The 11,611-nt window shown below is 44.2% G+C and overlaps 1 protein-coding gene across 1 annotated transcript in view; it reads left to right on the forward strand.

Annotated features, from left to right (window-relative positions):
• Positions 1 to 963: 963 nt before the first annotated feature.
• The window catches only part of slc45a2 (solute carrier family 45 member 2), a gene marked incomplete at both ends in the record, with an annotated part of 24,725 nt that continues 14,077 nt past the window's right edge, over positions 964 to 11,611 (forward strand). The window contains 3 exons of the mRNA XM_080842440.1: positions 964 to 1,456; positions 3,534 to 3,710; positions 7,165 to 7,532. Of these exons, the coding sequence (XP_080698566.1) occupies positions 964 to 1,456; positions 3,534 to 3,710; positions 7,165 to 7,532 (1,038 nt within the window). The remainder of the gene's footprint in view (positions 1,457 to 3,533; positions 3,711 to 7,164; positions 7,533 to 11,611) is intronic.

Raw genomic sequence — 11,611 nt, forward strand, 5'->3', positions numbered from 1 at the left:
CCCATGACGGTCCCTAACGAGCTTCTCCGAAAGCCACTAATGCTTCCTGTAAGCAATCAAACTGGGGGAACGAGACCGGCTCCGAGGCTCGTGTAGGTAAATAATGTCTTAGTGCCCTGACCTTAAGGGCTACAATGCTAGTGCATCAATAGCACAACTCTGTGATCGACCTTCACTCGTCACAACAGGGCTTTTTTTCTTCTTCTCCCTTCAGGAAAATCACATGTTGCATCACTTGATTGACCTAATGGGCGGGCAGACCTGCTGCTGCTGCAGACGACACGGAAGAAAGAGACCTTGTGAGCATTCCACAGGCAGCCTGCTTCCTTATCTAGTGTGGGCAATCTGCCTAGAATTCATAAATTGCTGTATTTCTGTTTGTTTGGTGTAGGATTATGTGGTAATAATGCGTGGAATCTCCTCCAGAGACAAGGACTAATGTGTTCTGAGAGCGATTTGGTATTTTGTGGGTATTAACAAAGAGGGAGAGAGAGAGAGAGAGCAAGATAGCTTTGGTAAGGGGGAGGAATCCCTATTAATAAATAATAGTATATAATAATAACATTTGTGTCACGTGCCTCCGGCCCTCATGTGAGGATCCACCAAGGCCTTGAGGGGTGAAGTGTGTGTCTGTGTTGGTTGGGGAAGTTCACCCAAACTACTAGCCACACCCACACCCACCCCACCCCCGCCCCCACCCTTACTTCAGCCTCCCTTCCCTTCCCTCGTCTCGGCTTAGTCACTTCCCCAGGGGCGAGCGAGCAAGCTCCCGTTGCTCAGCTATGCAGTAGAGGTTAGTCCTGCCAACCAGCCAGCCTGTCTGCATAGCCAGCCAGCGAGAGTGAGGGGGGACACCGGCCTCTTTTACCACCACTGAGTTCCGGTGCCGGCCAACAAGAGCCACTCTGAGCCACTGCCGTGCCGCCGCTGCTGGCCTCTCTCTCTCTCTCTCTCTCTCCAACCATGACTCTCCTGACCGAAGACAACAAGCCCTGCAAGTTCCCGGAGCCGGGGAGCCACATCACGGCCATGGAGCTCCCCGGACACTCCCACTCGGACAAAGGCTTCCCCGAGAAGGGCGGCGAGAAGATGGAGTACGAGGAGCTGGACAGTGTCGGCGTGGGGCTCGGCGTGTTCGGGGCGGTGGAGCCGCCCAGGAGGTCTCGGGGGCGCCTGATTATGCACGGCATGGTCATGTTCGGACGGGAATTCTGCTACGCCGTGGAGGCGGCCTTCGTCACGCCGGTGCTTCTGAGCGTGGGGCTCCCGCGGAGTCTCTATAGCCTGGTGTGGCTCATCAGCCCCATCCTTGGCTTCCTGCTACAGCCTATTATCGGCTCGGCCAGTGACTATTGCAAATCGCCGTGGGGACGGAGGAGGCCCTATATCCTGTCGCTGGGGATTATGATGCTGCTGGGCATGGGGCTGTTTCTCAATGGAGATGCTTTCATATCAGGTGAGGCTTTTAATGTGGCTGGCCAATGAGACTGGCGTTTATCAGGTGAGGCTTTTAATGTGGCGGGCTAATGAGACTGGCGTTTATCAGGTGAGGCTTTTAATGTGGCGGGCTAATGAGACTGGCGTTTATCAGGTGAGGCTTTTAATGTGGCGGGCCAATGAGACTGGCGTTTATCAGGTGAGGCTTTTAATGTGGCGGGCCAATGAGACTGGCGTTTATCAGGTGAGGCTTTTAATGTGGCGGGCTAATGAGACTGGCGTTTATCAGGTGAGGCTTTTAATGTGGCGGGCCAATGAGACTGGCTCATGTCAAGTTGCTGGGTTTGATGATCCTGGCAATCGGACTACCTGATTACTGATGAAAAAAAAAACTATGAAAAAATTATTTAAAAAAAAAACCTGGCAGAGGAACATTTGGGTGACGTGAGTTCTATGGTTTTCAATATGGTTTCTACTTTTCAGTAGTACAGTGGTCATAGTCTTGTAACATGACTGAATGATGAGAGCAGACCTAATTGCTCCTTCAGGACCGCCAGTGGCCTTAAGCGTCATTGACATACATGTCAATCACTTTGCGTGGCATTAAAAGTGCCCCCAGGAAGTAATCGTTACGGAATATCTTAATATTGATATTCACAGTCGCTTGGACATAATGAGGAAAGCTTTTCAAGTCAAGAGGATATAATAAGCTGAAACCAATCTAAATGCATACAGTGCTTAAATATATGGGCTTTCGGTTTCCCAGTGATACCAGATGTTAATACAGACGTCTCTGTTTTCCAACACATCAGGCTAATTAACATGACTCACAGAAGGAAGGAAGCTGTTTATTTTTGCTGGATTTTAATTAACACCCACTGGAAAAAAGTTAATTTTCCTTCCTCATTTGGGGTCCCAATTAGTTTCTTGTTAACTTCATCGTCAGTGCTCATGCAGAGGAAGAAATGGAAATGTTTCGGGTTGCCCAAACTTAATGTCGATGGGGAGATAACATTATATGGTACATTATAATGTCTTATCTATCAGCAGCTTAGAAACTGTGAAGTACTCATACCTAAGTAGGTCGAACCAAACATTTTACTTCTCATGACATCATTTGACATGAGGCATAGGCTTATATAATGTGACATTAGTTCAATGATGTAACGGTTATTGGACAGGTCATTCACATTTCATTTCAAAGAGTCTTCCTCCTCCTGTCTGTCTGAATGTCTAGAGCCTGGGTAAGTACATACATATTAATCCAATTCTAAAATGTATGTTGTCAATTTTTGCCCTTTAAAAAAATGACAATGGTCAGTAATGGAAAGTAATTATGCACTGAAGGCTTTCACAAAAGAGTCTGAACTCAAATGATGTGGTGGAACACAATAATTATTTTAGTGCTCTTACCAAAACGAACGCTTATATAAAACTTTGGAATAAGGATAAGGCACAATGAAGTCTGTGGAACTTCAATCACTTATGACCTCACTTGTAAAGACTGGAACACTTCTGACTTCTGTGAAATAGTAATAATAAGCAGTAGTTAAATTATTAATGTCCATTCAGCATCTTGGCCTTTAATACGTAAGTCTGTAGAAGAAATAGAATATCCCTCCGTTTTATGAACAAGAACCTTCATCCTGGATGGATGTAGCCAATAGTCAAACAGTTGCTTTTAGAGTCAGTGTTTCTGGAACAATTACAACGGTGGAAAGCATTCTTGTGTTTAAGCCATATTATTAAACCAGTTTGGACATCAGACCAAAGGACAACAGTCACGTGTATCCTCCTAACCCCACCACAATCACATTTTCAGATTAAAGACTACACTAATTGTTCTGTTAGAACAAATCCACATAAGATCATAATCAACAATAAACAAGAACCGAAACACGTGAGTTTAAGGTGCTCACTTCAGTTTGAAATATTGCAAAGCCAAGGCATATTTTTTTCAATATGTTTTAAGTAGCATAAGACGATGGTGGTCCTATTTGGAAGCTTCGTATACATGTTTGTTTTGGTGATTTCTAATGCACATGGACCCTGTGTTTCTTTCATTTAATCATGTTCTATTTGTCCCTCTGTTGCAGCCATAGTGCGAGACCGGTCGTTGAGGTCCATATGGGCCATTGTTGTGGTCATGGCTGGAGTCGTCCTGTTTGACTTTGCGGCGGACTTCATCGATGGGCCGATCAAGGCATATTTATTTGACGTTTGCTCTTATCAGGACAAAGAGAGGGGCCTTCACTACCATGCCCTCCTCACAGGTAAGTTCCTAATGCATTGTCTTCTAAAGCCTGCCTCTCAACACCGAACTAAAGTGAAACTAATTGTTAAATTATTCACACTGGCACATTGACTTTGATTGTATAGTTTCACACAGCAGAGGTGTCTTGTTACATAGCTGATTCTATTCAGTGGTATGGTTGCAAGCAAATATGCTACTTACCTTCTTACCTTTCTCATGGCAGTGATCAAATCATTAAATGACTCATACTTGTACATTGTTCTCAATGGTGGCATTACATTCAGCTAACGTATGGGTGTCCCATAGCAGGTCTGTTTATTGAGTAGAACGGTTGTGAGCAAACAAAAGTGTGGCTGGAAGCCAAAAGTGTAGAGGTTTGAGAAAGTTCTGGGAGCTGTTTGGGCCCTGAAGTCATTTATGGTGGGGTTTTGAATTCTTTAAGCATAGCATGTTGCTTTGCTCCTTGAGCCCTGAGAGCCTTCTAGGAATGTTATCACCTGCAACCTCTCACGTGAGTGCGGTGATGGAGTTCAGTTCGCAGCCCCTAAGTGTGACAAGGGAATTCAACTGTGTGTGTGTGTGTGTGTACACACAAGTGTTGTACTTATTAAGTTTACTTTTTGTGTACCTAGGTTAAGGCAGACTTGCATCTTTCCCCCACATCATATCTCTTGAGGGCATCCTCTGGGACTTTGCTGGTTGTAAATCCAATATAATACCAGTTGGTGACTGACAGCTGGGCATGTATCCACATTAAAAAGCCCTCTGGTGCAAAACATGAATTAAAACGATTTTTGGACTCAGCACTTTTTGGACTTAGAACTTTTTGGACAACACTTTTTCTGCTGCTAGTAGACTGTGCTACGCAGAGAAGTTTTTAGTTTAAAGGTGAAGTCTGGGTCAAAATGAATGGCTTGAACGACAACTAAATCAGGCTTGTTGTTTCCCACGTCAAAACTCCTTTAAACGCCATATCTCTTATTTTATATTGTTCCCAAACATGTCAGAATGTCACCGTAGGCTTATTGTTTGTATGGCAGGCAACTGCTAATCTTCTCATATTAGGCCGTTTAGTGTGTGTTTAAAACGGAGGCACATCTCCGTAGTTATGCGCGCGGGCACCCAATTTTGAGAGCGGGTGGACTTGACGGCATTCTGACGGAGTGTCAGGCACGGGTTGGTTTGAGCGCCCATGCAAGCCCTTTAATCCCGCATTCACTCGTCATGTGCTGCGGTCATGAGTTGGAGCTGACTGTGGGAGGCACATGACTCTCGCCTCTGACAACTCTACCTCCGTTGCCGCTAAACAGCGTTTGTTTGTGTGCGCACGCTACTTAGCTGAGCCTCAGGTTCCATGGCCTGCTGGCCTCGTTGGAGTGGCAGAAGGGTTAGCGCTATAGACGTTTTATGGGGGAGAATTCCTTCCAGGGCTCTCTTTGCGTTCATCCTTAAACTCCCTCATGTGACAGCCTCTATGCCACACGGGACTATAACATGACGACTTATTTAACGTCTGTTCTTTTACTCTATAAGTCACATGAACCTGTCTTTGTTCATTAAAAGCAAACACACTACATGCAACGCAGTCTGTTTCCGATAAATGTGTAACCCCTTCAGATTATTGGATGATTGTATTGAATGCTGCGCTATAGTTTATGAAGAGCGTTCTTGCATAGTGGCTCATTTGCGATGTGAAGGGCCATGGCGATGGTGTCTAATGTCTATAAATAAATAAATGTAATAAATACTATTTTACATAATAATAAATGGAATGTAACTATTGTAAGAGTGAGTTAAATACTAGTAAGAGGAGATAGCACAAGAGGAAGGATAAGGAGAGGTAGAGGAAGGGAGAGGAGGTGCAAAGCACTTCATGATTACATGACAAGGAACAGGAATCATGTAGCACAATGCTCAAACAGGCCCTTTTCTTCTTCCTACCTGTTACATATTGTTTGCCACATGGTGTTAGTGTAATCATTACAAATTCAATTTAAATGACAAGCAAGGCACTCATCTCATTATTGTGAGACCATATCTGTATCCATGTTACTGTGATGGAGAGCCTTAAACATGTCGCTACAGTTTAGTATGTGAAGGGACTGCTCTTACCCTCCACACATCTGAATGCACTACCATATCATACATATAGCCAGGGATTTACTGCATGTTGTTATCATTAAGCCTACAGTATATAGTATTAGCCTATAGTATATAATATAAGCCTATAGTGTATAGTATAGGCCTAGTGTGTATGAAAGACTGAAGACTGTTTCTACTTCACATGGGACTATACATCCGTCTCGATATTATCCTCCGCACCCTTAAAGCCAAGTCTAGGAGAGACCAAGCAGAAGTGTGGAACTTGCACAGACACAATCTCATTTATTCTCATCTCACAAACACATTTGACGTGGATGGTGATGACAGCTTTCTTCATGTGTAACTCCACATTGGACTACACATCCATCTTGATATCATCCTCTGCACCCTTACAGCCAAGTCTAAGACAGAAGTGTGGACCTTGCACAGATACAATCTCATTTATTTTCATCTCACAAACACATTTGATCCGGATGTTGATGACAGTTTTCTTCATGTGTAACACAGAGCAGTAGAGCCTTGTGTTGTAAAATGGTGCGGCTCTTTTAAGAAAAAGAGGTGCTTTTTGGGAATGGTTTTGTGTGTGGGACCGGAGCAAAACATATGTGCTGTAACTTTATATCGGTGTGTAATGAATAAATCCTCAGAGTACAGAATACAGTGGCGTTTATTTGTTAACCGGCAGCAGAGTAAAGGAATAGAGAATTAACTCGAAGTTATGAGCAGTAAACTTCGGCCCTGGAGCATTTAACAAAGTCTCCCCTGCTATCTCCAACCACGGTCAGAGACAGACAGAGCAGGAAAAGTTAACACTTGTTTTGTATGGTCAATTCCTTCAGGATTCCTTCAGTATCCCTTGATCATTCCTTTAGGATCCCCTCAGTCAATTGCATCAGAGTTCCCCCTTGTGTTCATTTCCCCTTTTGAAAATGTTCAGCGAAGGGTGTCACTGTGAGGTTAGAGTATTGATCAATATCTGAGGAACCTATTAAAAAAGTTTCCCTAATCTGTGTCAGTATTAACTGCCTGGACATTGCATGCCGAATAATGATGCATAAAATAAACCTTTGAGTTTAATTTTCTACATTAAGATTTACATTTTGCATTTGCATGTATTTGTTTGGCACTCACTTTAACCTGAATGACAAATATCAAGCTATCAAGATATAAAATGGCTAACTATCAAAACTATTTCAATGTAAATGTTAAGTATTTTATAGTAGTTTATTTACAATTTAGTAATATACTGTACATTTTCTAAGACAGCTCTTCTTCAAAGCCTCCGCTAAATACTATTTCTAGTGTTTTGTTGTGAATAGAAATCCTGCTCTGCGTCAGACTCAGTGCATTCTGTGATGTCTGTGTCCCAGGCCTCGGCGGTGCTGCTGGATACCTAATTGGAGCCATGGATTGGGGTCATTCTTCCCTGGGCGCTCTGCTGGGTTCGGAGTACCAGGTCATCTTCTTCTTCTCCGCCCTGACCTGGACCTTCCTTATGATTGTGCACCTGCTCAGCATCCCGGAGAGGCCCCTGAGCCGAGAGGGCCGATCGGACTCGTGTTCCGGCAGCACCCTGCTCCTGCCGAGGGGCAACAACAACACCGCGGGGGGCTACGGGGCGCTGCCCAAAGAGCCCTGCCCAGTGACGGTGCCCGCGCCAGAGATCAGACCCCGCTCCTTCTCAGCCCTGAGTGAGGCCAACGCGGTCACACCTAGCGCCAAGACGCCCAACAAGGGAGTGAGTACTTTCAGACAATCACACACACACACACACACACACAGACACAATGACAAACACACACAGACACACACAGACACACACAGACACACACAGACACACACACACATATACACACACACACACAGACAGACAGACAGACAGACAGACACAAACACACACACACACACACACACACAGACACACACAGACACACACACACAGACACACACAGACACACACAGACACACACAGACACACACAGACACACACAGACACACACAGACACACACAGACACACACAGACACACAAACACACACAAACACACACACACATACACTTACATCAGCAGCCCAAGAATGAAATGAGTACTTGCACAAACACACGCTTTGGCTTTTTTCTGTTTCATTCCATTGAACTGATTAGATTCTTCTTCATTTTGGAGAGTATGTCTTGAGTTCTTGAGGATGCGTAATGAATTACTCTGCGTTGTGGTTTCGGTCCTTGCTGATGGTTCATTAAGCATTCTGAAAGAATTCCTAGGATGTGGGGTGGCTCGTTAATTAGAGGATCAAAATATTCATGTGGATGTAAGGAGAAGAGCAAAAATTAGAAAAACTAAAAAAGGTAAAAATGACTTAGATATTTTTTAAGCTCTATGGCCATAGGCAGGGACTTGCACAAGAATTTTGAAGGGCAGTTGCTCTGCCCTGGAAAATAGGGCAACACGTACATTTTTGTCTCCGCCGCCGCTGCCACGCCCACGTCCCCTGTTCGCAAATTTTGCCAATATTATTTTAAACTCTCACTAACCGCCGCTGCCACGCCCCCGTCCCCTTATCGCAAATATACAGTATATATATTTCCTTCGGAGGGGTAACTTTAGTCGAGGAGGGCAAACAGGCAGTTGCCTGAGCAACCTTAGCCCGCTCCTGTGCACGTCCCTGGCCATAGGTTTAGTCTGGGTGAGGAACAAAGCTCAAAAACTAGTTTCCATGCACAAAGCGTCTGCCCTTTTTGTTTGAGATAGTGGAGAGGATGTATTAAATATCGAAATATCTCTCTCTCTCTCCACTGACTGCTCATCTCACTCGCCCTGCATCTGCTTCTCTCATGGTCCTTATGCCCTCTTGGGTCTTGTCCTCATTAAATTCATCCAGACTGAGGTAACCAACTTTTCCCATCAGCAAGTGTCTCTGAAGACAGCCCTGAAGTGAAGTTTTCCCTGTTAATCATCTTGAACATCTCGTTTGTCCATTCTTAAATTCTCTATCTATTCATCTAGCGGAGATCTTGCAGACGATAGCCTTGAAGGGGAACAATAGTTCACGTCTCCGTACTCAACATGCCAATCTCCCTCAGTCTCTCTTTCAATGGGTGTTTTTAACCAGATGAAAGCTCCAGATAATAACACATAACCCATAGCTCATTCAGCAATGTCCTTGAGGAATTCTCTCTGTTATTTTGACCTGGTTAAACCTTTAGGTCTGTGTGAAAAGGATGTTAAGACAATTCTCTGGCACTTTTTCCCATTGGAATGTCTGAGGGATAAACAATTTAAGTTTTTTTTTTTTAACCAATGCTCACTTAGACACAGTTTCTGAAAAGTTTGTCAGAACTTAACACACAGAACCCACGGGTTCAAACACAACATGCAAAACGTTGCACACGTCTTGAAAAAGCAAACACACCATCTCTTTCTACACATCAACTACACACTGCTGTGACAAATGGACTCCACTACTAGCATTACTACTATTTTCACAAATATACAGGCAATGTATGAATTCACTACATATGCACCATAAAACACAAATGGGAAATGGGATTTTGTTTTGTCATGAACAGTGACAAACACCACATGCTGTGTAGACTGTAATAGAAGAGAACAAATATAGGTTTGTCACAGTGAGCTAAATGAAAAATGAGGATGCATCCTGTCTCCTATTTTTGGGTCTGGGCCACAGCACCTCAGTGATATCACAAGTGATGTTCTCTCTAGCCAAACGTCAAGGGGGTCTGTCTGGAGTGACGCGTCCAGCCCTGGCAGGCTCCCCCATCAATGTCACCGCAGGCCGCCTCCATCGCCTGGAGAGAGAAGGACTGCACTGCGTGCTTGATGATCATAGATCATAGACCAATTGCGAACCAGAGCAGCCCGGTGTAAACTTGCTTCGTCCCTGACGACAACCAATCCGGGCTGCTCCGGTCCCCTCCCTTAGTTACGGAGAATAAGTAGGGTTACGGAGAATACGTTTCGGTGTAGGGTGTGGGGGAAGGAGGTGATGTGGAGATCGTCATGGGGACCAAGAATGGCATGATGATGAATGGCACCACTCTGGCTAATGCCTGCCCACATTGGGATGTTGCTACCGGGCAGCCCCGGGACATTGGCCATGACATGGTGTACTACCATGTTCCTTCCCCGGCGCCTTGTTTTGGCAAGGTAAAAAGGTCAAGGTTAAAGCCAGCTTCAGGTTTAAAGGTCAAGGTTAAAGCCAGCTTCAGGTTTAAAGGTCAAGGTTAAAGCCAGCTTCAGGTTTAAAGGTCAAGGTTAAAGCCAGCTTCAGGTTTAAAGGTCAAGGTGTAAAAGCCAGCTTCAGGTTTAAAGGTCAAGGTTAAAGCCAGCTTCAGGTTTAAAGGTCAAGGTTAAAGCCAGCTTCAGGTTTAAAGGTCAAGGTTAAAGCCAGCTTCAGGTTTAAAGGTCAAGGTTAAAGCCAGCTTCAGGTTTAAAGGTCAAGGTTAAAGCCAGCTTCAGGTTTAAAGGTCAAGGTTACAGCCAGCTTCATCAATGTAAAGGAACTCTCGGTCCACTGAGGCAAAATCTAGCTCCATCACTCTCTGAAACAGGCAAGACAAAACATTGTAGTATTGTATGACAGCCTGAATAGACATTAAGTTGTCAATATTGTTTTACACAGTACACTGGAACACAGTACCAATGAGAGGCCAGCACAGCATGCTGTCACAGCACATATCCCCTTCCCCCCTTCCCCCCGTCCCACCTTCCTGTCTCCACCCGGCCGACCTCAAGCAGATGGGTCCCCCCTTATGTGCCGTGGTTCTGCTTAAGGTTTCTTCCTGCCTAACAGGGAGTTTTTCCTTGCCCCTGTTGCCGTTGTGCATGCACTAAGGGGGTTTAGGCTGTGGGCTCTGTTAAGCGCCGAGAGGCAATTGTATTGTTATGGCGCTATACAAATAAAATTGAATTGAATTGAATATTCATAGCAGTTTTTTGATGTGACGGTTTCTCTTCCTCTCCCTGCAATATCGGCTTCCATTGTTGTCCAAACCAAGATATCTAACCTATCTAAGGGTTTAAGCTCTGATATCTTAGTTAGCAACCCATACTAGCCATTAGTGTTTTCAAACTTGTTGACTGGGTGTGGGTAATTGGTAAACGGTTGTGGCATTTGAATGGCAGTGTTTTCCAAAAGAAATAAGGTTTTTAGTTTTGAATGATGGGTCTAATGCAGAGAGCTGTGTTTAGTATTGATCAAAAAGTGTGTCTTAGAATTTGCAAAATGAGTATAAAGCAGAGAATGTGTTTACGGTTTAGCTTACCAGGTCAGTATATAGGCTATAGTATATAGGGTTAGTATTTTATAATAATTGTGTCACAAAAAAAAACGTTTTTTATATCATGCAGGTCATTTCTTATTTTTTTGAACATTGTATTTATTGATTTTTGCTTTACAACATGCAGGTAGTAAAGACAGCGCAAATATGAAAATAAATGGTTGTAAACTTTTCACCCCACTGCCCCACCCTATTTGGTTGAGGAGATATGCAGGTCATTTCTTGATGTAATTGACAGTGTGAGCACACCAGTCCTGTCCTTGTGTACCGCACTTATTGGTTTGCCCACGAATCCCATTGGGAGCTCCGTCCTCAGTCAATACATGGAGATGACTCATGAGGTATGAGAGTCAGTGTTTGTTTTGTTGATAGGTTTATGTGTGTGTGTGTGTGTGTGTGTGTGTGTGTGTGTGTGTGTGTGTGTGTACACTTGGGATCTAAGTATGATCATGTTTAAGTGTGTGTGTGTGTGTGTGTGTGTGTGTGTGTGTGTGTGTGTGTGTGTGTGTATAATAAGATA

The sequence above is a fragment of the Sprattus sprattus genome (assembly GCF_963457725.1).
Source record: "Sprattus sprattus genome assembly, chromosome: 7".
NCBI lineage: Eukaryota > Metazoa > Chordata > Actinopteri > Clupeiformes > Clupeidae > Sprattus > Sprattus sprattus.